This window comes from Ovis canadensis, chromosome 15, assembly GCF_042477335.2.
Source record: "Ovis canadensis isolate MfBH-ARS-UI-01 breed Bighorn chromosome 15, ARS-UI_OviCan_v2, whole genome shotgun sequence".
Lineage (NCBI taxonomy): Eukaryota > Metazoa > Chordata > Mammalia > Artiodactyla > Bovidae > Ovis > Ovis canadensis.
The window spans coordinates 63,383,168-63,410,637 of NC_091259.1; the positions used below are offsets into that span (position 1 = coordinate 63,383,168).

General features: G+C 37.1%; 1 protein-coding gene across 1 annotated transcript in view; it reads left to right on the forward strand.

The window, feature by feature from the left end:
* ACER3 (alkaline ceramidase 3) overlaps positions 1-27,470 on the forward strand; it is a 144,711-nt gene that overhangs the window by 106,870 nt on the left and 10,371 nt on the right. The window contains exons 7-9 of the mRNA XM_069553827.1: positions 553-611; positions 21,477-21,578; positions 26,512-26,616. Coding sequence (XP_069409928.1) covers positions 553-611; positions 21,477-21,578; positions 26,512-26,616 — 266 coding nt within the window. The remainder of the gene's footprint in view (positions 1-552; positions 612-21,476; positions 21,579-26,511; positions 26,617-27,470) is intronic.

Genomic DNA, 27,470 nt, shown 5'->3' on the forward strand with positions numbered 1-27,470 from the left:
TAGTTGTTGGAGCCAAGTCTGAGAAGATGTGGGACCATATAGAATAAAGAATACAGGGAAGTGGACTAACCTCAGTCAAGAAGAAATGGGCATCTCTTTCTTTGAAAACTAGGAATGGGAGAAAGAATACAGGGAGAGGATGCAGAAGCACTTAGGAGGAGAGTTTAAAAGATTTCAGATATATTAGATAGGAAACAGAATCATTTGCTAAAAGTGAACCTAACAAAAAGGGAGGGGTATCAAGGGAGTATGAAGCAGAAATACAGCATTTGTTCAGGTTTCAGCAGATATTTAAAATTTCATTCAGAATTAAAATTAAACCATTCAGAATTAAAATTAATGCAGGACTTCTGATATTGGTTATTCACAAACAGGATCTTTCCTCAAAGGTTAGAATGACTCTTATTTAATTATATTAATACATATGTTCTTTAAAATGTAATGAAAGATAATGTTTACATTTAACTGGGAGGGCTGTTTTTGTAGGCAAAATGTACTTCCATTACCAAAGAATAATGATCTTACGAACTTCATTTTTTCTTTCTTCTTCAGGTCATGTATGGAATGTTGGTCTTCACTTTAGTGGTTCGATCTATTTATATTGTTACATGGTAAGTAGTTTGGATCATCAAAATAGTATATACTTAGGTGGTAAATCTATAGCCTAAATTGAAATAACTCATAAAATCCAACTCCAGAAGGGATATTGATAGAAAACTTAGAACCTGACACTTATTATGGTATATTGCAAGGAATACTAATTCTTTAAGCAAGTTGTTAATAGGCATCATGTGAAAACAAGAATTTTAAAATTAAAGAAATTCGAGGAAAGCTGTGTACGATGGCCTCCTTTTGAGTATTTATAATGTACATGAGTATATTAAAAGCCTTGAAAACTCCTACAGTAGAAAGGAAAATAATTGTTTTTATGTTTCTCAAACTATTTAACTAAGAAACCTTTTTTGCAGAATATGTCTCAAGAAAGGCTGTGTCACAGAGAAACAGTGTTCCAGAATGATCATTTAGGAAGTAGGCATAAACTTTATAGAGTTTGTGAAAAATAAATATTTCATGTGAGTACCTGACATAGGGCCTCACCATATAGCAGATGCTCAATAAGTAAATAGTATATGGTTTATGGGGGTTTTTTTTCTCTCTTTTATTTAAACTTTTTATTTTGAGATAATTGTAGAAACAAATGCATTTGTAAGAAATTAAATAGAGATCATCTATACTCATTACCAATTTCCTCAAGTGATAATGTCTTACAAAACTATTCTGCAATATCATAACAGGATTTGACGTTGACAGAGTCAAGATACAGAACAATTCTATCACCTGGTGTTGTCTTTCTGTAGCCACATCCACTTTTGCTCCTACCCCATCCCCTCACTACCTATCCTTAACCCCTAGCAACCACTAATCTGCCCTTCGTTTCTCTAATTTTTTTCATTTTAAGAGTGTTATATAAATGGAATCATATAGTATATATAACCAGTGGAATTGACCTTTTGCATTCAGTATAATTCACTGGAGATTGATACAAGTGATTGAATATATCAGTAGCTCGTCCCTTTTTATTGTGGATAATATTTCATGATATGGGTGTACCACAGGTTAATCATTCACCTGTTGAATGACATCTGAGTTTATAGTTTTTTATTTCTAGTTTCTTACTATTACAAATAAGTCTGCTATGAAAACTTGTTTACAGATAAGTTTTCATTTCTCTGGAATAAATGCCCATAATGCAATTACTTGGTTGTATGATAGTTGTATATTTAATTCTTTTTAAACCTGCCAGACTGTTTTCCAGAGTGGCTGTTCCATTTTGCATTCCCACCAGCACTGTATGGGTGACCCATTTTCTCTGCATCCTTGCCAACGTTTGGTATTGTCACTATTTTTAATTTTAGCCATTCTTATAGATATGTACTGATATCTTATTGTGGTTTTAATTCTCATTTCCCTAGTGGGTATTGATGTTGAACATATTTTCATGTGCCTACTTGCCATCTATATATCATTTTTGGTGAAATGTCTGTTCATGTCTTTGTCTATTTTCTAATGAGATTGTTTCTCTCTTTTTTCCAGTTGAGTTTTGAGCATTCTTTGTATATTGTAGATACTAATCCTTCCTCAAATATGTGGCTCACAAATATTTTCTCACAATCTGTACTTAGTCTTTCCATGCTCTTCATGTGGTCTTTCACAGAGCAAAAGTTTTTAATTTTTATGAAGTCAGTTTATCAATTTTCCTTTTATATATCACACTTGGGTGTCCAGTCTAAGGACTCTATGCCTAACCCTAGGTTTTCCCTTGTTTTTTTACTAAAAGTTTTATATGGTTTTACATTTTACATGTAACTTTATATTTATTTTGAGTTAATTTTTATATAAGGGTAAGGATTAGGTTGAGGTCCATTTTTTAGTCTTTAGATATCCAACTACTCCAGGACCACTGGTTGAAATGGCCATTTTTTCAATGAATTGCTTTTGCACCTTCCTCAAAAATTATTTGAATATATTTATGTGGATGTATTTCTGAGTTTTAAAATTCTATTCTACTGATTTTGGTGTCTATTCTTCTACCAATCCTACACTCTATTGATTACTGTACCTGTAGAATAACTCTTCAAATCATATAGATTGATACCTCTCACTTTTCTTTCAAAATTGTTTTTGCTATTTGGATTTCTTTGCCTTTACATACAAGTTATAGAATAATAATGTCTATATTTAAAATCTTATTGGGATTTTGATAGGAATTGCATATTGCATTAAACCATCATATCAATTTATGAAGAACCAACATCTTTACTATGTTGAGTCTTCCAGTCTATGAACACTATGTATCTTATGTGTCTCTTCATTTATTTGGATAATCTTTGATTTCTTCCATCAGCATTTTGGAGTTTTGATTTTTTTTTTTAACAATGGTATTGTATTTTAAAATTTTGCTGTCCAAACATTTATTATGTATAAATGCAGCATATTAATAATAGTACCAGAGAGATCAAGATGGCAAAATAGAAGGACATGGAGCTCATCTCCTCCCATAGATACATCTCACAGAACAGTTCTCATAATGACTACTGAACACTGCAAAAGATCTCATACAACAGCTGCAAGAAAGTTCACCATGTAACTGCATAAAACAAAAGGAAAAAAATATACAGAATTGGGCTTTGACCTACACTCTGGGAGGGAACTATGAAATAGGAAAGATTCCCTCATCCTGGGAATGCCCTTCATCCGCTGGGAGATCAGTCAGGATGGAAAGAGAGCATCAGAGCTTCAAAGGAGTGTACAACAATTGGCTTGTGGCAGGCAAAACAGAGAGAGACCAGTACAGAAGATCTGACCACCGTGCTGCACTCCCTAGCCTGAGTCATGCATCTGCTGTTACATGCAGGGGCTGAGTGCTGAAATTCGGGCTTCAGCAGACAAACCTGGGGAGAGGACTGGGCTGAGGGGATGTACAAGGTGGAGCCCATGTCCACCATAGAAGCCCCATTGTTAATGCACACACAAACAGAGGGGAGGGGCCCTTCCATAGAAAACTTATTTTCCTCCTTGCTCACAGCAGTCACAGCTCCCCCTCTATGAGCTCTGGGAGCTTGCAAGCCCTGGAAGTTGGCCATACACTGAGTCAGGGCTGAAATCTGGGCTTGCAGCTTTGTGACTGATGGATTTACAACACTGGTGCCTTTGTAAGTTCAGTGCCTGCTGGACATCTCAGTGGATTACTTGTGCTCCTGAACCTGGAGTGGGTCCAGATTTAGTAGCTGTTGGCTTTGCAGGCATGTAAATGCAGAGGTGGGCCAGGATCTACAAGGATTCCATAGCTCCCATCGCAGTTCCAGGGGAGCATTACGGCAAGTCCCAGTGCCTGACTTTGGCAGATCTGGGCCAGTGGCTTTTGAGCACAGCAGCTGAGGGACATTCATACTGATTGCCTGCATTCCCATGACTGAAGGGGGGCCGAGGGTACTGCCAACAATGGAGTACTTTGTGAGCCCACACAATGAGTGGCAGATGACACCACAAAGCTCACATTCTGGTGGATAGCTCCTGCGGAGGAATACTCAGTGGTTCCTCTCCCAGCAGAAGCATGCCAGTTCCATGTACCCCACACTGAGTTTTGAATTGGATCTGGAGGTTTCTACTCCAACAACTGGGAAGCAGATCCTGCCCTTGACAGGGCTGTGACAGCCACAGAGTAAAGAGGAGGCCCCAGTCAACATACAGTGCAGGCTCTGGTCATCACAGCACCAACCCCTATGAAGGGGAGAAGAGCCAGCATATACTGAGGAACGACATGGCTGGCATCCATACTAAAAAACAAACTTTGCACCAAAAATATTAGTCTCATACAGGCTCCACAGGAATGTGAAAGTTGCTCAGTTGTGTGTGACTCTTTGTGACCCCATGGACTATATAGTCTATGGAATTCTCCAAACCAGAATACTGGAGTGGGTAGCCTTTTCCTTGTCCAGGGGATCTTCCCAACCCAGGGTTTGAACTCAGGTCTCCTGCATTGCAGATGGATTCTTTACCAGCTGAGCCACAAGGGAAGCCCAAGAACACTGGAGTGAGTAGCCTATCCCTTCTTCAGTGGATCTTCCCAACCCAGGAATCAAACCAGAGTCTCCTGCATTGCGGGTTGATTCTTTACCAACTGAGCTATCAGGGAAGCCCCTCCACAGGAATGTTCCACATAAAAACAGCCCTTAAAGACTACAGTAGATAACTGCTCCTCCTAAATTCATAGAGAAATAGAGGTAAAAAGAAGCAGAGGAAACACTGCCAATAAAACAGACCTCTCCTATCTACTAGATCCCAAGTTCAAAAAGGAGGTAGTAAAAATACTGAAGGAATTAAGAAAGGCTATCAACAGAAATGTACATCACTGTGACATGGAACTAGAAACTATTAAGGGGAATCAATTAAAACTAGAAAACTCACTTGCTGAAGATGGAAGCCAAGCTGAAGGCAGTGAATAGCAAACTAAATAATGCAGAAGATCAAATAAGTGATCTGGAAGATAGAATAATGGAAATTACCCAATCAAAACAGCAGACAGAAAGACACACACACACACACACAATCAATATATAAGACCTTAAAGTGAGCCAGTCTGTGGAATAGGGATCCTAGAAGAAGACAAAGGAAAGAGGGTTGAAATTATAGTTGAAGAAATTATGCCTGAAAACTTCCCAAACTTCAAGAAGGAAACAGATAGCCAGGCACAGGAAGCCCAGACAAAGGAGAACCCAAACAAACCTACACCAAGACATGGTATACTTAAAACGGTGAAGATTAAAGATAATGAAGATTTTAAAGGCAGCTAGAGAAAAACAAAGAGTTAGTTATAAGGGAAGCCCCATAAGGCTCTCAGCTGATTTCTCTACAGAAACATTCCAGTCAGAAGGGAGTGGCAATATATATTCAAAGTTCTGAAAATGAAAAGGCTGCAATCTGAGATACTCTACACACCAAGATTATCATTCAGAATAGAAGGATAAAGAATTTCTCAGACAAACAAAACCTAAAGGAATATAGTAGTACTGCTGTTGCTGGTGCTGCTGCTAAGTCACTTCAGTCGTGTCCGACTCTGTGCAGCCCTAGAGACGGCAGCCCACCAGGCTCCCCTGTCCCTGGAATTCTCCAGGCAAGAACACTGGAGCAGGTTGCCATTTCCTTCTCCAATGCATAAAAGTGAAAAGTGAAAGTGAAGTCGCTCAGTCTTGTCCGACTCCTAGCGACCCCATGAACTGCAGCCTACCAGGCTCCTCCGTCCGTGGGATTTTCCAGGCAAGAGTACTGGAATGGGGTGTCATTGCCTTCTCCTAAACCTAACCTAAAAGAAATATTGAAAGGTTGTCTGTAAATAGAAAAGAAATAGGGAATTCCCTAGTAGTCCAGTGGTTAGGACTCAACACTTTCAGGGCCAGTCCCAGTGTCAATTCCTGGTTGTGGAACTAAGATCCTGCAAGCCATGCAGCATGGCATAATTAAATACATGCATACATAAAAAAGAAGCAACAATCTATAGGAAAGAGAAAATCATGATAGGAAAATTGTTTAAATAAGGCAGTACAGAGTTTAAAAAAACAAACAAAACAAAACTTTGTGAGAATAGTGATAACTGCACTGAACAGCAAAAGAATAAACATTAAGATGTTAGAGAAGACATCAAAATCATAAAATGTGAGAGAGGGGAGTAAGAAAACATAGGATTTTTTTTTTTAAAGCTCATATGACTACCAGTCTCAGGCAGGTAGATACATTAATGGATTAATATACTTGAAAAACAGAGTAACCACAGATAAAAAACATAGTTGATACACAAACAATAAAAAGAACTCAAGCATGATACAAAAGAAAGTCATCAAACTACAAAAGGAAAAGGGAAAAAAAGAAATAAAGAAGTAATACAAAATCTACTGGGAAGCAAGGTTTTAAATGGCAATAAATACATACGTATCAATAATTACCTTAAATGTCAATGGACTAAAGACTCCAATCAAATACATGAAGCAGCAGACTGGATAAAAAAACAAGAGCCTACAATATATATGCTGCCTACAAGAGACCCTTTGTAGAGTGAAGGACACACATAGATGAAAAGTGAGGGAATGAAAAAAATATGCACTCAGAAATGACAAGAAAGTGGGAATTGCAATACTCAATATCAGACAAAATAAACTTTAAATCAAAGGCTAGAAGAAAGATAAGGAAGGACACTAATGCTAAAAGGATCAACAAGGGGAGAGGATTTTATACTTTTATGTATTTACTATAGAAGAACCCAAATACTAACAGACAAAAAGGGAGAAATTGATGAGAATACTATAATAGTAGGATTTAACACCCCGTTGACATCAGTGGGCATGTCTTTCAGACAGAAACTCAGTAAGGCAACAAAGATCCTAAATGGCACAATAGAGCAGTTAGGCTTAATTGGTTTTTTAAATTTGATACATCTTGATATGGTGACATGACACAGAAACAACACACCCCCCCAAAACAAAACAAAACAAAACAAAACAAAACAGGATACACATTCTTTTCAAGTGCACATGGAACATGATCTAGGATAGACCACATACTAGGACACAGAACAAGTCTCACCAAATTTAAGAGGATAGAAATTATGTCAAGCATTTTTTTCTGATCTCAGCAGCATGAAACTAGAAATCAGCCTTAGATAGAGAAACAAGGGGGGAAAAGTTACTAAGGAACATGTTGCTAAAAAAAACAGTAGGTCAACTTGAAGAGGAAATTTAAAAATACCTTGAGACCAATGTCAGTGAAAACACAACCATACAAACTTAAAAATGGGATGCAGCAAAAATCAGTCTTAAGAGGGAAGTTTATAGCAATATAGGCCTTCTTCAAAAAAGAAAAGAAAAATCTCAAACAACCTAACCTCTCGTTGAAAAGAATTAGATGAAGAAACTTAAAGTTAGTGAAGGAAGGAAATAGTAAAGGTAAGAGAGGAAATAAATAGAGATTAAAAAACAATAGAAAAAAATCTATAAAACCTAGTACAGATGAAAGAGGAAATAGAGATTAAAAAACAGAAAAAAATCAGTAAAACCTAGTAAAGATGAGAGAGGAAATAGAGATTCAAAAACAATAGAAAAAAATCTGTAAAACCATGAGCTGTTTTTTTGAAAGGATAAACACAATTGACAAACCTCTAGCCAGTTCACTGAAAAGAAGAGATTTCCAAAGAAACAAAATAAAAAATGAAAAAGGAGAAATTATATCTCATACTACCACAGAAATACAAAAAAAAAAAATAAGAGAATACTATGAACATTATATGCCAGCAAATTGGACAACCTAGAAGAAATGGATAAATTCCTAGAATCATGCAACCCACTAAAACTGAATCAAGAAGGAATAGATAATTTGAATAGACTTACTTCTCGAAGTGAAATAGAATCTGTAAAACAAAAAATATATACCTCCCTGCAAACAGAAATTCAGGACTGGATGGCTTCACTAGGGAATTCTAGGACCAAGCATACAAAGACAAACTTGTACTAGTATGTCTCAAAGTCTTCCAAAACAGTGAAGAAGAAAGACACCTAAAGTCAGTCTTTGAAGCCACCACCACCCTGATACCAAAACCAGACAAGGGCACTACCAAAAAGGAAAATTATAGGCCAACATCACTAATTAACAGCAGCACAGAAATCCTGAACAAAATATTAACAAACGGAATCTAACAGAATCCAAAAAAGATCAGATACCATTATAAAACTGGATTTCATCCCAGGTTACAAGGATGGTTCAATATAGGCAAATCAATCAATGTGATACACCACATCAAAAGACAGAACTCACCTCAATAGATGCAGAAGAAGCATTTGATGAAATTCAACATCCATTCATGATAAAATTTCTCACGAAAGTGGGTATAGAGGGAACATACCTGAACAGAATAGAAGTTAGTTATGACAGATGTACAGCCAATAGAATACTCAGTGGTGAAAAGCTGAAAGCTTTCCTGTTAAAATCTGGAACAAGAGAAGGATGACCATTCGTACCACTTCTATTCAACATAGTATTGGAAGTCCTCACCACAGCAATCAGATGGGAAAAAGGAAATAAAGGTATCCAAATTGGAACAGAAGAGGTTAAACTGTTATTATATGCAGATGATTGGTATTATATATTGTTGTTTAGTTGCTCAGTCATGTCTGACTCCTTGCAACCCCATGGACTGCAGCTTGCCAGGCTTCCCTGTCCTTCACCATCTCCCGGATCTTGCTCAAACTCATGTCCATTGAGTTGGTGATGCCAATCAACCATCTCATCCTCTGTCGTCCCCTTCTGCCTTCTGTCTTTTCCGATGAGTTGGCTCTTCGTATCAGGTGGCCAAAGTATTGGAATTTCAGCTTCAGCATCAGTCTTTCCATTGAAGATTCAGAGTTGATATTATATATAGAAAAGCTAAAGACTTCACACAAATTGATAAACAAATTAAGCAAGATATAGTAGCAGACTACAAGACTAACATATGTAAATCTGTTGCATTTCCTTACACTAACAATGAATTATTAGAAAGGGAAAGTAAAATAGCAGTCTCTTTTACGAGCACATTGAAAAATCAAATACTTAGGAATAAACCTGATGAAGAGGGTCAGAGACTTTATATGCTGAGAACTATAAAACGTAGTTAAAGGGAACTGAAAATGATTCAAAGAAATGGAATACATCCCATGATCTCAGTTTGGAAGAATTGATATTGTTAAAATGACCCTATTACCCAAAGCAATTTACAAATTTACAAATGTGATTCCTATCAAACTACCCATGAAAATTTCCCCGGAACTAGAACAAATAATCCTGAAATTTATGTGGAAAGATAAAAGACCCAGAATTGCTAGAGCAGTTTTGAGGAAACAGAGCTGGAGGCATAGCCCTTTTAGACTTTAGACAATGCCTCAAAGGTACAGTAATCGAAGCAGCATGATGTTGGCCCAAAACAGACCTATGGATCAGTAGAACAGAAGAGAGAGCTGAGAAATAAGCCCACGCACCTATGATCAATTAATCTTTGAGAAATGAGTCAAGAATACACAATGGAGGAAAGATAGTCCCTTTGGCAAGTGATGCTAGGAAAACTGGACACACACATGTAAATCAGTGAAGTTAGAGTACTCCTCACACCATACCCAAAAATAAACTCAAAATGGATTATAGACATGACTTTATAAGACATGACACCATGAAACACCTAGAAAACAAGATAGGCAAAACATTCTCTGACATAAATCATGCCAATATTTTCTTAGGTCAGTCTTTCAGGTCAGTACAAATAAAGACAAGTAAATGGGACTTAATCAAACTCATAAGCTTTTGCACAGCAAAGGAAACCATAAACAAAGTGAAAATACAACCTGTGGACTAGGAGAAATATTTGCAAACAATGCAACCAACAGGTTTAATTTCTAAAATCTACAAGCAGCTTATACATCTAAATAACAAAAAACAAACAACCCATTCAGAACATGAGCAGAGGACCTAAATAGAAAGAAGACATCCAGATGGCCAGTAAGATATGAAAAGATGATTCAGTTCAGTTCAGTAACTCAGTCGTGTCCGACTCTGTGACGCCATGAATCGCAGCACGCCAGGCCTCCCTGTCCATCACCAACTCCCGGAGTTCACTCAAACTCAGGTCCATCAAGTCGGTGATGCCATCCAGTCATCTCATCCTCTGTCGTCCCCTTTTCCTCGTGCCTCCAATCCCTCCCAGCATCAGAGTCTTTTCCAATAAGTCAACTCTTCACATGAGGTGGCCAAAATACTGGAGTTTCAGCTTTAGCATCATTCCTTCCAAAGAACACCAAGGGCTGATCTCCTTCAGAATGGATTGGTTGGATCTCCTTGCAGTCCAAGGGACTCTCAAAAGAGTCTTCTCCAACACCACAGTTCAAAAGCATCAATTCTTCGGCACTCAGCCTTCTTCACAGTCCAACTCTCACATCCATACATGACCACAGGAAAAACCCTAGCCTTGACTAGACGGACCTTTGTTGGCAAAGTAATGTCTGCTTTTGAATATGCTGTCTAGGTTGGTCATAACTTTTCTTCCAAGGAGTAAGCGTCTTTTAATTTCATGCCTGCAGTCACCATCTGCAGTGATTTTGGAGCCCCCCAAAATAAAGTTTGACACTGTTTCCACCATTTCCCCATCTATTTCCCATGAAGTGATGGGACCGGATGCCATGATCTTCGTTTTCTGAATGTTGAACTTTAAGCCAACTTTTTCACTCTCCTCTTTCACTTTCATCAAGAGGCTTTTTAGTTCCTCTTCACTTTCTGCCATAAGGGTGGTGTCATCTGCATATCTGAGGTTATTGATATTTCTCTTGGCAATCTTGATTCCAGTTTGTGCTTCTTCCAGCCCAGCATTTCTCATGATGTACTCTGCACATAAGTTAAATAAGCAGGGTGACAATATACAGCCTTGATGTACTCCTTTTCCTATTTGGAACCAGTCTGTTGTTAACTGTTGCTTCCTGACTTGCATATAGGTTTCTCAAGAGGCAGGTCAGGTGGTCTGGTATTCCCATCTCTTTCAGAATTTTCCAGTTTATTGTGATCCACACAGTCAAAGCCTTTGGTATAGTCATTAAAGCAGAAATAAATATTGCTAATTGTTAGAGAAGCCCAGATCAAAACTACAGTGAGGTATATCACCTCACATCTGACAGAATGGCCATCATTATAAAGTCTAGAAATAATAAATTCTGGAGAAGATTTGGAGAAAAGAGAACCCTAAAAAGAGAACCCTCTCACACTGTTGGTAGGAATGTAAATTGGTACAGCCACTATGGAAAATAGTATGGAGGTTCCTTAAAAAACTAAAAATTGAGTTACCATAGGATCCAGCAATCCCATGTCTGGGCATATATCTAGAGAAGACTCTTAATTCCAAAAGCTACATGCCCCTTGATTTTCATGGCAACACGGTTTACAATAGCCAAGGCATGAAAGCTACCTGAATGTCCATCAACAGATGAATGGATAAAGATGTGAGATATATATATATATATGCACACACACATATATATAATATTCCACTATATATATATATATGTATATACAAAGAGAGAGGAATATTAAACAAGTATATAAAAAATGAAATAATGCCATTTTCCGTAACATGTATAGACCTAGAGATTATCACACTGAGTGAAGTAAGTCAGGAAGAGAAAGACAAATACATGGTATTACTTATATATGGAGTCTAAAATAGGACATAAATAAAAAAGGACTTATTTACAAAACAGAAACAGACTCACAAACATAGAAAGCAAATTTGTGGTTGCCAAACAAGGGGGGAAGAAGGATAAATTAGAAGTTTGGGATTAGCAGATATAAACTACTATATATAAAATAGATAAACAGCAAGGTCCTACTTTATAGCACAGGAAACTATATTCAGTATCTTACAGTAAACTATAGTTGCCTCATATATCAGTTGGAGAGTATCTCTTTTTCTATTCACTGTGAGAATTTGTAAGACTGCAATTTATTTTAATGTGTGGTAAACATTCTAGCAATGTCATATTTGCATACAGATTTCTGACTACGACACGATTTAATTGTTGTTAAGTCACTAAGTCATGTCCAACTCTTTGCAACCCCATGGACTACTTCCCTGTCCTTCATTATCTCACAAAGTTTGCTCAAACTCATGTCCATTGATTCGTGATGCCATCCATACCATCTCATTCTCTCCTGCCCTCAGTCTTTCCTAGCATAAGGATCTTTTCCAATAAGTCAGCTCTTTACATTAGGTGGCCAAAGTATTGTAGCTTCAGCATCAGTCTTTCCAGTGAATGTTGATTTCCTTTAGGATTGATTGGTTTGATCTCCTTGCTGTCCAAGGGACTCTCAAGAGTCTTCTCCAACACACTGTTCAAAAGCATCAATTCTTGGGTGCTCAGCTTTCTTTATGGTCCAATTCTCACATCCATACATGACTACTGGAAAAACAATAAAACTTTGACTAGACAGACCTTTGTCAGCAAAGTGATGTCTCTGCTTTTAAATATGCTGTCTAGGTTGTTGACTCATTGGAAAAGACTTTGATGCTGGGAGGGATTGGGGGCAGGAAGAGAAGGGGACAACGGAGGATGAGATGGCTGGATGGCATCACTGACTCGATGGACGTGAATCTGAGTGAACTCTGGGAGTTGGTGCTAGACAGGGAGGCCTGGCGTGCTGCGATTCATGGGGTCGCAAAGAGTCGGACACGACTGAGAGACTGAACTGAACTAGGTTGGTCATAGCTTTTCTTCCAAGGAGCAAGCGTCTTTTAATTTCATGTCTGCAGTCACCGTCCACAGTGATTTTTGAGCCCAAGAAAATAAAATCTGCCACAGTCTCCATTTTTTCCCCATCTGTTTACCATGAAGTGATGGGCCAGATGCCGTGTTCTTAGTCTTTTGAATGTTGAGTTTTAAGCCAGCTCTTTCATACTCCTCTTTTACCTTCATCAAGAGGCTCTTAAGTTGCTCTTTGCTTTCTGCAGTAAGGGAGGTATTATTTGCATATCTGAGGTTGTTGATATGACCTTGTTACCTCTGGCCATTGGCAGAAATTCTGACACCCCTATAGGTCTACTCTGATACTACCACAGTGAGGAGAGAGAGCACCTGGTTTTACCACATGAAGATGGAAGTCCAGGCTCCCCACATGGTCTCAACTGACACTGCAGGAAATGGAGAGCTTGTTACTTCTCAGTGGGGAAAGTTCCAGCCCTTCACTGCTTCCTATTAGTATAGCAGGAGATTGGGGTACCTTCTTTGGGCCTGATTAGGAATGAAGTCTAGGCTTCCCATTCAGGCTTTGAGGATGAATGGAGGGTGAGGCTATCATTTTTTCTGTGGTGTTAGGCTGTAGAATAATGATTATTGTAAGCTTTCTATCTTGCTAGATTGCCTTTTTCTTGTTTCTTAGGAGACAGAGCAGTCTGTTTTTTTATTGTGCCTAGTGGTATTCATGGCTTGCTAGCTTCTTCAGTTCAACTCTCAAGTGTCTGAGGCAGAAAGAAAACAATTGTAACTTACCACAGCAGCATTTAAATGGTATACATGATCTTATTGCAAAACAGAAAGAGACACAGACCTAGAGAACAAACATATAGACACAAAGAGGGGAAGGATTGGGTGGGATGAATTGGAAGGTAGGGATTGACCATATATATACTATTGACATATATACACTATGGTATAAAATAGACAACTAATGAGAACCGACTGTATGGCTCAGGAAACTACTCAGTGCTCTGAGGTGACCTAAATGGGAAAGAAATCCAAAAAAGAGGGGACATATGTATGTATGTAGCTGATTCACTTTGTGGTACAGTAGAAACTTAACACAATATTGTATAGCAAATATACTTCAATAAAAATTAATTTTAAAAAAATTTGAAATAAACTCAATGGATAAGTTAAAAGTAAATTAGACATTTGAAGAGAGAACTAATTAAGTGGAAAGACACATCTAAAGAAATAAGCCAGAAAGCATCACAGAGAAATAACATGTCTAACTGCAGTTCCAAAGGGAGAGAATAGAAAAAATGGAGAAGGAAGAGATATTCAAAGAGATAATAGGTGAGGATTTTCTAGTATCCTTAAAAGATAACTCCTCAGCTTCAAAAACAATAATTCCCAAGCAAGATAAATGAAAGAAAGTCTTTATCAGGTAAAGCAGGTATAATAGATTAGTTCATTCAATATTGTTTCAGCCTCCATCAAGTGAGCTTTCCTGTAATGTAGATGCTAAAAAGCTAAAATGTATATTTTTCATATTTCATTTATAGGTAAGTTTTCAAATACTTTTAGATTTTGCTAATCACATGTATTCACATGAGACTTGAATTCAGAACCAAGTTAAACAGGGAGGAGACGTGGTAGTATGTAAGGAATCCATTTACTTATATGAAAATAGGTTGTGCATTGTAGCTCTGGAGCAAATGTGTGAAAGCAACTTCCTGAGCTGTGATTTATAGCTAAGATGGTGTGATGCTAGATGAAACAGTTGGTCCAGAGGCTTTCCAATTTTCCAGGTTTGTAAATGTGAAAAAGAAAAAAAAAAATTCCTTTGGCAAAATAATTCTGTAGTAGTGTTCAGAAGTCATTTCTGGCATGTCTAAATCTATTCAGTATTTCTTTTGGAATTGAAACAATATATTTTCTGCTTTAGATAGAGGTATTATCTGCAGTTGAACCCTGATGGATACCTGTTTTTAAAAAGCATGCTATAAATACTGAAATGCAATGACAAAGATCCTAAAAAAAATCCAGAGATAGAAAACATTACCAGTAAAGGAATAACGTATAGTCTGCAGTAGACTTATCAGCAGCAATACACATGGTAGACTATTATCTTCAAAGAGTTGAGAGAAATTAAGTTAGAATTGTATATCCAGATATCTTTCAAGAACCAGGGTAATATAAAAACATTTTGAGATAGATAGAAAGGAAGAAATTTTACTAGTATACCTTCTTAAAGATGTTTTTTAGAAGGAAGAGCTGAGATACAAGAAAGAACAGTGAAGAAGAAAAAGTCAAAAATTTATGGGGCTATCTAAACAAAATATTGTGACTTTAGTGATATCTAGTTTGAAAGATTTTTTAAAAGGAATTAAAATGATGATAAAATAACATGTGAGATACAGGAGAATACTCTTAGTTACATAGTTCCCAAGGTCTTTATTTGAGGATACAATACAGCCAGTGACTAATTTTGGATTTTACATGTCCTTTCTTGGTAACTACTAAAAACAGTAATTGATTTCATAATTTCAGTTACAAAAAGATGAAGGAGTAAATGGGATTATAAAAACTGAATCCAAAGAAAATGAGAAGGGGAAAAAGGGAAGCAGAGAAAAGTGAGGAAAAATACAAAGCAGAAAATCAAGGGGTAGAAATAATTTAAAATATATCAATAATCCCAGTAAATATAAATGGACAGAGCTAAACAATTAAAAGACAAAGACTCCAAAACAGGGAAAAATCCAGGTATCTGCTATTCATAAGAAATATGGTTAAAACATAAATACATAGTAATTTTGAAAGAAAAGGATATAAAAAATACATACCATACCAATATTGACTGAAAGAAGCCGGGACTAGCTATTTTAACAACAAAGAAATTTAAGGCATTATTCACAATACATGTGTTCATTACACTTTTATTAAAAGGTCCTATTTACCACATTCCAAAAAGTGGCAACTCTAAACTTGTGTGGAAAATTTTGAACAAAAATTGGCAGGATTACAAAGGAGAAATAGGTAACCATTCTACCATGATGAGATATTTTAGCCCAGTTCTTAGACCAAAAAATAAGAATAGGCAAAATTTGAGTAACATTGCAAAATGATTTTATATACTCAGTGAGTAAAGAATGCATGATCTTTTCATTCGTGGAGTAATTATTAAATCTACTAATACTAGCATTAAAGCAAAGTTCAATAGATTATAAAGAATTGTCGTGCATAGCATGTTCTCTGACAATTAGTTAAAACAAAACAGAATTAGTCAAAATAGCACATATATTTGGAAACTTATAAGTACACTTGTAAATATGAGTTTAAAAAATCATAAAATATTGAAATACTTAGGATGTAATCAAAATGAAAATACTATAAACCAAAATAGGATGTAGCTAAAGTGGTTCTTAGAGGGACATGTTTACATTAAATATTTACATTAGAAACAGAGAGTGTGAAGAATAATGAGCTAGTATTTGAGTAATTAGAAAATAGATCTATAGAATAAACCCAAAGAGAAATGAAGACTAATACAGATAAATTAATGGGGGAAAAAAAGCTACTGTATTGAAGATCAGTAGGTATCTAATTTTGTTCCTTTCTGAAACACTACTAAAACTATAACAAAAGAATTTATTTATAAAACATAAACCCACAAGCTGACTCAATAAAATTTTAGAAGCTAGAAAGTAAATGGATTACTGCTAATTGCCGTGACTAACCCAAGAAAGCTAAATTCTAAGCCAAGAACCACCAGTTTACATTAGAGAATGTTCTCAAGTATCAAGCCTTAGCAGCAACAGACAGTTTGGTGAAGGAGATAGAGGAGGGGTCTAAAATAAAGGGCATTGATTAAAAGCTTTAAGAAGTGGTTATATGCTTAGGTATATAAGCATATATATCTCTTACCCAACTTCATGCCATGAAGCAACTGCAGAAGTCTACAGATTTAATCTCTGGAAAGGGTAAACAGTGTGTCTACACTGGGTTTTGTCAGGCACAGTTGAGCATACAAACACCATACTGAAAGCAGGTAAGTTAGGTGACCTTGTGCTTTATGAATGCTAAATGCAAAAACATCTAGACAGAATATTGAAAGAATCTTCTTATTGAGTAGATGAGTAGCCTAAAAGGCCTTATTGGTATTGGTATTGAGGGTTCCCTAACAATTGACCCAGGAAAATAGCCCTACAGTAAAGGTTACTAACTAGGGAGAATAGCCCTACAGTAAAGGTTAGCAACTGGATACTTGCTTGGGACCACCTTTTTAATTTCTTACTCTTAAGAATGAGGAGACAGTGCCAGATGTATGATGAATACATTCAATATGAAAGAGACCAAAACAAATAAGAGAGAAAAAAATCAGCTTATTATAAACAACTTATACATGAAGAAACTTTAAAAACAACAAAATGACAACAAATATTATAATTCATTAATATTCTTAGGAATAATATCTATGAATCAAGAGTGCAATGCTATAAAAAAGAACATTCAGAGAGTCCCCCAAAAATGGACATTAAAAATATAGTAAAAAGCTGAAATGAATATTTTGAAAGATACAGTTAACGAAGACATTGGAATTCTTTCTCCTGAACACACACTGTGATTGTTTTATGGTCCATGAGCCCCCATACCCATTCATCAACAAGCATCTACCACAGGAGAGGCACTGAGCTCATGTTATGGTCTAGAGTGAACAGGACAACATGGGGCCTTTTAGCCTTAGGACCCTTGGACTTACTCACAACCACTGCTATGGACAAATAGCAAGTGTTTCCTCAAGTCCATGGTCTCTGGGTTCCATCAGAATGGTGTGAAAGAAATGGAGAATAGAAGGAACTCAATAGGGGTTCTGATTTCAGGACTAGCATATAAAAATGCATATTTCCTCTACCAGTACTGTGTAGAGGAAAAGGAAGGGAGGAAACTATCGCCAAAACAATTTAAGAAAATAGCCTATAATTGAAAAATAGGAGTTAATAGCACTGTGGATAGAAATAGACCCATGCCAGTTTCAGAATTCTACACCAGGGCAGTTCTACAAGTTTAGAGTCAGAAAGTAGAAACGCTACATAGAAAGGATCAGGGATCAGAATGGTTTTGGGCTTGCCAAAGGAAAACTGGAAGCCAGTTGTAGGATAATACCTAGCCAAACTATTGATAAAATATGGTGACAGAATACATTTTCATATATTCAAGTTCTCAAAAAAAAAAAAAGAAAAAAACTTATATAACATAAATAGTGCTCAGAAACCTGTGGAAAGATGTGTTTGACCAAAATGAGAAAACCAAAAAGGAGCAAGACACAGGAAACAGGACATAGAAAATCCAACACAAAGAAGTGAAGGCATTTCCCAAAGTGAAGGCAAAGGGAAGGGATTTTTCAGAGAATGGCTGTCCACTAGACAGGCAACCAGTCTAGAGTGAAGCAGTGTGACTCCAGATACAGATATGTTGAGGGTCTTCTGTGTTACACACTCGACCTGATAATATACAAGTAGTCTGTCCTCAGAATCTTACCTGTACTTAGCTTGCCTGGACCATGTGCTGATGAAGTTCTTGCTCTCTCTTACGTGCCCTGCTACCTGGATAACCAGAGACATTCATTTCACCCCACAGAAGAATTTTGCTTTGAATTACTTCTGAGAGCTGAAGATTGGCCCTGGTAAGTAAGCTTAGAAGCAGAAAATAGAGAGTATCTCACCCCTAGTGATCACTTCCTTGTCATATCTCAGCACCTGGCCCATCCTGCAGTTCTGCCAAATGCCTTTACTCTGTGCTTTCTGGGACTCATTCTTGCTTCCCTCAAATGGGAAGGTGATAAACTCTGAAAAGCTGAAGGCATACTATGACTCTTTTAAACTCATCTTTTCCAAGAATCTTCATCAAACTATGGCAATATTGTCCCTTCCATGTGCAACCAGATTTGTGTTTTTCTAATGATTTTTTTTTTCTTTTGGCCGCACTGGGTCTTTGTTGCTGTGCACGGACTTTCGCTAGTTGCATTGTGTGGGCTTAATTGCTCCACAGCATGTGGAATCTTCCTGGACCAGGAATGAAATCCGTGTCTCCTGCATGGCAGGCAGATTCTTAACCACTGGACCACCAGGGAAGTCTTTGATGATTTTTAAGTTAATAACACAGTTCATTTGTCTATATGCAAACCCTGGAGGAGGGCATGGCAACCCATTCCAGTATTCTTGCCTGGAGAATCACATGAACAGAAGTGATCCCAGTCCATGGACTCGCAAAGAGTGGACACAACTGAGCAACTAAGCACAAATAAATAACAAAATATTTCAGAAAATCTATTCTCGTCATTCACCATATTAAAAAATAAAGGAGAAAAACTACATGATGATAGCAATACATTCAGATAAAGCATTCCGTACAATCCAGCTATTTATGATCCAAAACAAACAACAAAACCCTTTACAAACTCAATAGAAGGGAAGTTTCTTAACCTGTAAACTACAGCATCTACCACATTTCCATAAAATGTTTTAAAAAGTTACCTTTAAAATCAAGACTAAAACAAGGATATACATCGTCACCACTTCTATTCAACACTGTATTGGTGGAAGTCCTATCCAATGTAGTGTTTGCAGATGACACGATCACATACAGAAAATACCACAAGGTGTGTACCGCAAGATCACTAGAAGCAATAAGTGGAATTCAGCAAGGTCATGAGGTTCAAGTCCTTATTCAGAAATCTTATTTCTATGTACTAGCACCAAACAAGTGCATAGTAGTAAGTGAAATTGGTAAGTGAAATTTTTGAAAGTATAATTTACAGTAGCATTGAAAAACATCAAATATTTAAGGATTAAATTTAGCAAATATATGCAAGCTGTATATATTGGAAACTGTGGTGAATAAGTTTTTGCTGAGCCAAATTAAAGAAGACCTAAGTAAATAGATGTATCATTTTCATAGATTAGAAAACTTCAATGTTATTAAGATGTCAGTTCTCTCCAAATTGATCTATAGGTTCAAAGCAGTCACAACAAAATCTCTGCAGGCTTTTTGGTAAAAATTGGGAAGCAGTTTCTGAAATTTACATGGGACTGCAAAGGATCTAAAAGGGCCAAAACAGTTTTAAAAAGAACAACAGAGGCTTATCGACAGAACAGAAACAGACTCACAGATGGAGAGAACAGACTTGTGGTTGCCAAAGGCAAGATTAGGGTGGGGAATGGATTGAGAGTTTGGGGTTAGCAAATGCAAGCCATTATATACAGAATGAATTACAAGTCCTACTCTATAGCACAGGGAACTATATTCAATATCCTGCAATAAACTATAATTGAAAAGAATATATGTATGTAACTGAATCACTTTGCTATACACCAGAAACTAACAGAACATGTACATCAGCTGTATTTCAATTAAAAAAAATTTTTTTTAAGAATTAAAAAAAAAAGGACATGAAAGACAACTCACAAACTTGGAGAAAATGTTTGCAAAATATATATCCAACAAAGAACTTATATTTAGAATATATAAAGAACTCTTGAAACTTAATAATAAGTAACAGTTTTTTTTAATGGGCAGGATTCAAAACAAACTATCAAAGAAGATATAGAAATGGCAAATAAGTATAAGAAATGATGCCCAATAACATTTATCATTGAGAAATAAAAATTAAAGCCACAGTGAGATACCTCTATATACCTATAGGGCAACTAAAATGAAGAAGACTTATAGCAAGTGTTGGTGAGGTTGTAGAACCAAAAACTCTTCTACCCTGCTGATGGGAATGTAAAATGGTAGAACCCCTTAGTACTGATTAAACAGTTTAGCTGTCTTAAAAAGTAACATTTACCTGCCAGACAATTTAACTATTCTCCTATCTTTTTACCCAAGAGAAATGAAAGCATATATCCATACAAAGACTTATTTATGAATGTTCATAGCTTCTTTTATTTGTTAGAGCAAAAAAAACCTGGAAAACAACAGAAGTATCCAACAACATTTGAACAGATAAAACATGGTATATCCATATAGTGGAGTACTACTCAACAGTAAGAGGAAATGAGTATTGATATACAACAGCAAGGGTGAATTTCAAAATAATTATGGCAACTGAAAGAAGCCATATAACAAAGAGAATATACTGTGTTATTCCATTTATATAACATTCTAAAAAATATATAAGTTTTTGGAGGTAAAGGGTAAAGCTATAAAAAAAAACTACATTAGCTACACCTGTTGTTTTGGATAACTCACCAAATTTCAGTTTCCTCATCAGCAAAGTTAAAGAAGTGTTTATTTGAAGATTGTATTCATATGTGTATGTTTATTTGAAAGTTATATTCATGTATGTGGGTTTATTTATATATATTGTGTGTATCTAATATACTGTAGTGCCTGACACAGAACTGGTGACTCCATTAGTGTTTTTTCTATTCCACCAGCCCTCTACCTTTTCCAAGGAGCTGGTAAAGTTACTGGGTGCTTTCAGATTACCTTCTTGATACATTTAGCAAACTCTTAGTGGCAGTTTTCTTCCTCAGTAACTGTTAATGGCTAAATGTAATAGGCAGATGTATTAGAGAATTTAATAGTTAGGTTTGCTTTTAATTCTTATGAAAACATTTCCCTCTCATGACATGACTTGACAAAATTTCATTTTGCTCTTTTTTTTCCTCCACACAGGGTTTATCCATGGCTTAGAGGGCTGGGTTACACATCCTTGGGTGTATTTTTATTAGGATTTTTATTCTGGAACATAGATAACATCTTTTGTGATTCACTGAGGTAAGATATATTTTCAATATTTAAAAAGTATTTTTGGAATTTGTTAAGCAGAGCATTTCATAGGCATATAGAATTATTAGTGCACTGAAGTGAATTTTTCCCATCATTGAAATTAAAAAGATGTGTATAGCAGAATGAAGCAGGGCAAAGGCTAATAGAATTTTGCCAAAAGAATGCACTGGTCATAGCAAACACCCTCTTCCAAAAACATAAGAGAACACTCTACACATGGGCATCACCAGATGGTCAACACTGAAATCAGACTGATTATATTCTTTGCAGCCAAAGATGGAGAAGCTCTGTACAGTCAACAAAAACAAGACCGGGAGCTGACTGTGGCTCAGATCATGAACTCCTTATTGCCAAATTCAGACATTTAAATTGAAGAAAGTAGGGAAAACTACTAGACTATTCAGGTATGACCTAAATCAAATCCCTTATGATTATACAGTAGAAGTGAGAAATAGATTTAAGGGACTGATCTGATAGATAGAGTGCCTGATGAACTGTGGACGGAGGTTCATGACATTGTATAGGAGACAGGGAACAAGACCGTCCCCAAGAAAAAGAAATGCAAAAAAGCAAAATGGCTGTCTGAGGAGGCCTTACAAATAGCTGTGAAAAGAAGAGAAGCAAAAATCAAAAGAGAAAAGGAAAAATATACCCATTTGAATGCAGAGTTCCAAAGAATAGCAAGGAGAGACAAGAAAGCCTTCCTCAATGATCAGTGCAAAGAAATAGAGGAAAATAACAGAACGGTAAAGACTAGAGATCACTTTGGAGAAGACAGTGGCAACCCACTCTAGTACTCTTGACTGGAAAATTCCATGGACAGAGGAGCCTGGTAGGCTGCAGTCCATGAGGTCGCTAAGAGTCGGACACGACTGAGCGACTTCACTTTCACTTTTCACTTTTCATGCATTGGAGAAGGAAATGGCAACCCACTCCAATGTTCTTGCCTGGAGAATCCCAGGGACAGAGGAGCCTGGTAGGAGGCCGTCTGTGGGGTCGCACAGAGTCGGACACAACTGAAGCGACTTAGCAGCAGAGATCACTTCAAGAAAATTAGAGATATCAAGGGAATGTTTCATGTAAAGGTAGGCACAATAAAGGACAGAAATGGTATGGACCTAACAGAAGCAGAAGATATTAAGAAGAGGTGGCAAGGATACACAGAAGAACTATAGAAAAAAGATCTTTACGACCCAGATAATCACAATGGTGTGATCACTCACCTAGAGCCAGACATCCTGGAATGTGAAGTCAAGTGGGCCTTAGGAAGCATCACTACGAACAAAGCTAGTGGAGGTGATGGAATTCCAGTTGAGCTATTTCAAATCCTGAAAGATGATGCTGTGAAAGTGCTGCACTCAGTAAGCCAGCAAATTTGAAAAACTCAACAGTGGTCACAGGACTGGGAAAGGTCAGTTTTCATTCCAATCCCAAAAGAAGGCAGTGCCAAAGAATGCTCAAACTACCACACAATTGCACTCATCTCACACTAGAAAGTAATGCTCAAAATTCTCCAAGCCAGGCTTCAACAGTATATGAACCATGAACTTCCAGATGTTCAAGCTGGTTTTAGAAAAGGCAGAGGAACCAGAGGTCAAATTGCCAGCATTCATTGGATCATCAAAAAAGCAAGAGAGTTCCAGAAAAACATCTATTTCCGCTTTATTGACTATACCAAAGCCTTTGACTATGTGGATCACAAAAAACTGTGGAAAATTCTGAAAGAGATGGGAATACCAGACCACCTGACCTGCCTCTTGAGAAATCTATATGCAGGTCAAGAAGCAACAGTTAGAACTGGACATGGAACAACAGACTGGTTCCAAATAGGAAAAGGAGTATGTCAAGGCTGTATATTGTCACCCTGCTTATTTAACTTATATGCAGAGTACATCATGAGAAACACTGGGCTGGATGAAGCACAAGCTGGAATCAAGATTGTTGGGAGAAATATCAATAACCTCAGATATGCAGATGACACCACCCTTATGGCAGAAAGTGAAGAGGAACTAAAGAGCCTCTTGATGAAAGTAAAAGAGGAGAATGAAAAAGTTGGCTTGAAGCTCAACATTCAGAAAACTAAGATCATAGCATCTGGTCCCATCACTTCATGGCAAATAGATGGGGAAACAATGGAAATAGTGACAGACTTTATTTTGTGGGGCTCCAAAATCACTGCAGGTGGTGACTGCAGCCTGAAATTAAAAGACATTTGCTCCTTGGAAGAAAAGCTATGACCAACCTAGACAGCATATTCAAAAGCAGAGACGTTACTTTGCCAACAAAGGTCTGTCTAGTCAAGGTTATGGTTTTTCCAGTAGTCGTGTATGGATGTGAGAGTTGGACTATAAAGAAAGCTAAGCACCGAAGAATTGATGCTTTTGAACTGTGGTGTTGGAGAAGACTCTTAAGAATCCCTTGGACTGCAAGGAGATCCAACCAGGCCATCCTAAAGGAGATCAGTTGTGAGTGTTCATTGAAAGGACTGATGTTGAAGCTGAAACTCCAGTACTTTGGCCACCTAATGCGAAGAGCTGACTCATTGAAAAAGACGCTGATACTGGGAAAGATTGAAGGCAGGAGGAGAAGGTGTTGACAGAAGATGAGATGGTTGGATGGCATCACCGATTTAATGGAGATGAGTTTGGGTAAACTCCGGGAGTTGGTGATGGACAGGGAGGCCTGGTGTGCTGCATTCCATGGGGTCGCAGAGTGGGACATGACTGAGCGACTGAACTGAACTCAACTAATAGCACAATAAAGTTAAATTATGGGGACACTTGTTTAAATTACCTAAAAATTTGAACCTAAAAATATTCCATAACATCTATAGGGATTTTTGTGCATATATCACAGTAGTATACAGTTAATCAAATGTTAATATTGGCTGTGCTCAGTTGCTTTAGTCATATCTGACCTTTCAACCCCATGGACTGTAGCCTGCCAGGCTTCTCTGTCTAGGTCTTTAAAATCTGCCTAATCTGCTTTATTGAATAAATATTTACTGGAATTTGAGTCATAGGTCTTGGACTCTAGTTGTCACCTTAGACACCTTCTGTCTGGGCCTCAGTTTTCATAAAATGAACATGTTAAGTAGGTTAAACTAGTTTCCTTCCAACTCAAAATTAGCTGATTTAATGGTATTGTGTAATATTGAATAACACCACAGAGAGGCAATCAGCAAAATTCAAAATGGGAAATCTATAGAGTGAATAACTTAGCCTCTTAAGTAAATAAATTGCAGGAAGGAGGGAGTGGGGAAATGGAGGAGGAATGTATAGATTAAAAAAGACTTGGAGACTTCCCTGGTGGTCCAATGGTTAAGAATACACCTGCCAATGTAGGGAACATGGATTCAATCCCTAGTCCAAGAAGATCCCGTGTGCCATGGGGTTAGTAAGCCCATGCGCCACAACTACTGAGCCAGCAGTCGCCTGCGCACCCTAGAGCCTGTGCTCTGCAAGAAGAGAAGCCACCGCAATGAGAAGCCTGTGCACCACAACTAGAGAGTAGCCCCTGCTCGCTGCAGCTAGAAAAACCCCAAGCACAGCAACAAAGACCCAGTGCAGCCATAAATAAATAACTTTTTTTAAAAAGAGAGAGAGACTTGTGGCTTCCCTGGTGATCCAGCGTTAAGACTCTGTTTTCAATGTAGGTGCACAGGCTTCTATCCCTGGTTTGGGAATTAAGATTCCACATGCCACCTGATGCAGCCATGAAATGAAAAAATAAAATAAAAGAGACATAAGAGATATATCAACCAAACTCCAAAGTAATGTAATTACTTTTTTTGGATCTTGATTGAAACAGACTTGTGTTTAAAAAAATCTGTATGATTTTTATGATCGGTAATTGAATATCAAATATGATTAGTAATTGAATGTCTGATTAAATTAATGGATTAGAGATATATGCTGAGATATTTAGAGATAAAATGATACACTATCTGGGATTTGCTTCAAAATAAATAATATGGGAGGAAAGCAGTAGATGAGAGCTAGATGATATGAGATTGGCCATAAATTATAATTGTTAAAAATAAATAATTTATAATTGTTGAAGCTGGGTAATGAGTACATTATTATTTTGCCTATTTTTGCACATGTTTGAAATGTAGACTTTAAATGCACACAAATAATACATCTTGCTTAGAAAACTAAGATCTAATTGAGTGGTTCTGAATCAGCAGTATCCATCAGAACTCTCATTGGAACTTTTACAATGCAAAAGTAAGTCATCATCCTCTAGCTGAGTCCTCTTTATTTCTGAGAAATGTTGAGATGTTCGCAAAACTTGTGGGGATATCTGGAAAATAATTCGATGTTTCACACTGAATTTCTCTGCTCTGATAGATGAGAATATTAATATAATACACGCTTAATCACAAGGTCTAGAATTTGAGGCTCAGCTGTGCCCCTAGCTGAGTACTTGGGCAACTCAGTAATCTCTGAATTTTAGGCTCCTAATCTGCAAAGCACAGCTTTTAACAAGCACCTCAAAGACTTACTATGAAGTGAGACTTTGCAGGAAAAACTTGGTCCATAAGGTGTTAATAAATATTACCTGAAAGAGGGGTTCCATGGACTAGTAGTTTACCTGAAAAAACTGATGATAAACTGTTTAGTTATGGTAGGACTTTTTAAAGCTGTTAATCTGTTAATATGCATTACAGATCTCCAAAAGGACAACAAACTATGTACTGTTTCCTACATTTATCTTGATCACAGAGTCATTTCTTCATGGAACATCTATTAGGAATACTGTTCCTCAAAATATACTTTGGAAAACAATACAGCAGACAAAAGGAAATGAAATAATTGCCATGTTTGAGAATAATGTTTCAAAATGCTTTGATACTATCAATATTAATTGTTAAATATGAAAAATAATTTAATGCTTATTTCCCCCCCCCTTCACACAGGAACTTTCGAAAGAAGGTACCACCTATCATAGGTGTTACCACACAGTTTCATGCATGGTGGCATATTTTAACTGGCCTTGGTTCTTATCTTCACATCCTTTTCAGGTAGGAAATAGAGACTTTAATCCTACTATTGGAGTGTTTCTTTCTTTACTCTTCAAATAGAATGTGTAAATATGAAACGTCAGAGACCGAATCAGACTGATCTTAAGCAAGTCCCTTCCTCTCCCTGAAGCTTTTTCTCATCCTGAAAGGGTGACAGCTGTATAACTGACCTCTGGCACATGATCTACATTTTAAGTAGATCATTCATCTCTTTTTTAGTGCAGTAGGATATAAACATTTCCAATTCTTGTTGAACAGCATATCTCTGTTTATAGAGAACGAATTTAAGAGGGAAAAAGCAGCCAGATCCCCTGAGCAGCGACTGAGAAAGCATGAGTACATATCTGAAGTCACCAACTTACTTTGTCTCCTTCCCTGAAACAAATTGGTTGCCACTGTTTCCCTTATAAAGAATTTATTGGAGGTCACCACTTACAGCAAAAATGGAACCAGAATTGTCTCTGTTCATCCTACTCACATAATATGTCTGTATCACTCTCTCTCCCCTTACCAGGATTTATTTTTCTTCACAGCATTTACAAACAGTTATTTAAGGGTTTACTGGTTTACCTTCCTCAACTAGACTGTAAGTTCCTTGAGAGCAAGGGCTTTATTTTAGTCACTGCTACTCTCCCAAGTGCTTAAAATAGTGCCTGTCACATAGTAAGAATTCAGTATATGTTGCTAAATGATTTAATGAATAAATGTTATCATAATGGTCTCTTTACCAGAGGATGTTCAGTTGCTCAGTTGTGTCGGACTCTTTGCAACCCCATGGACTGCAGCACGCCAGGTTTCCCTGTCCATCACCAACTCCTGGAGCTTACTCAGACTCATGTCCCTCGAGTCAGTGA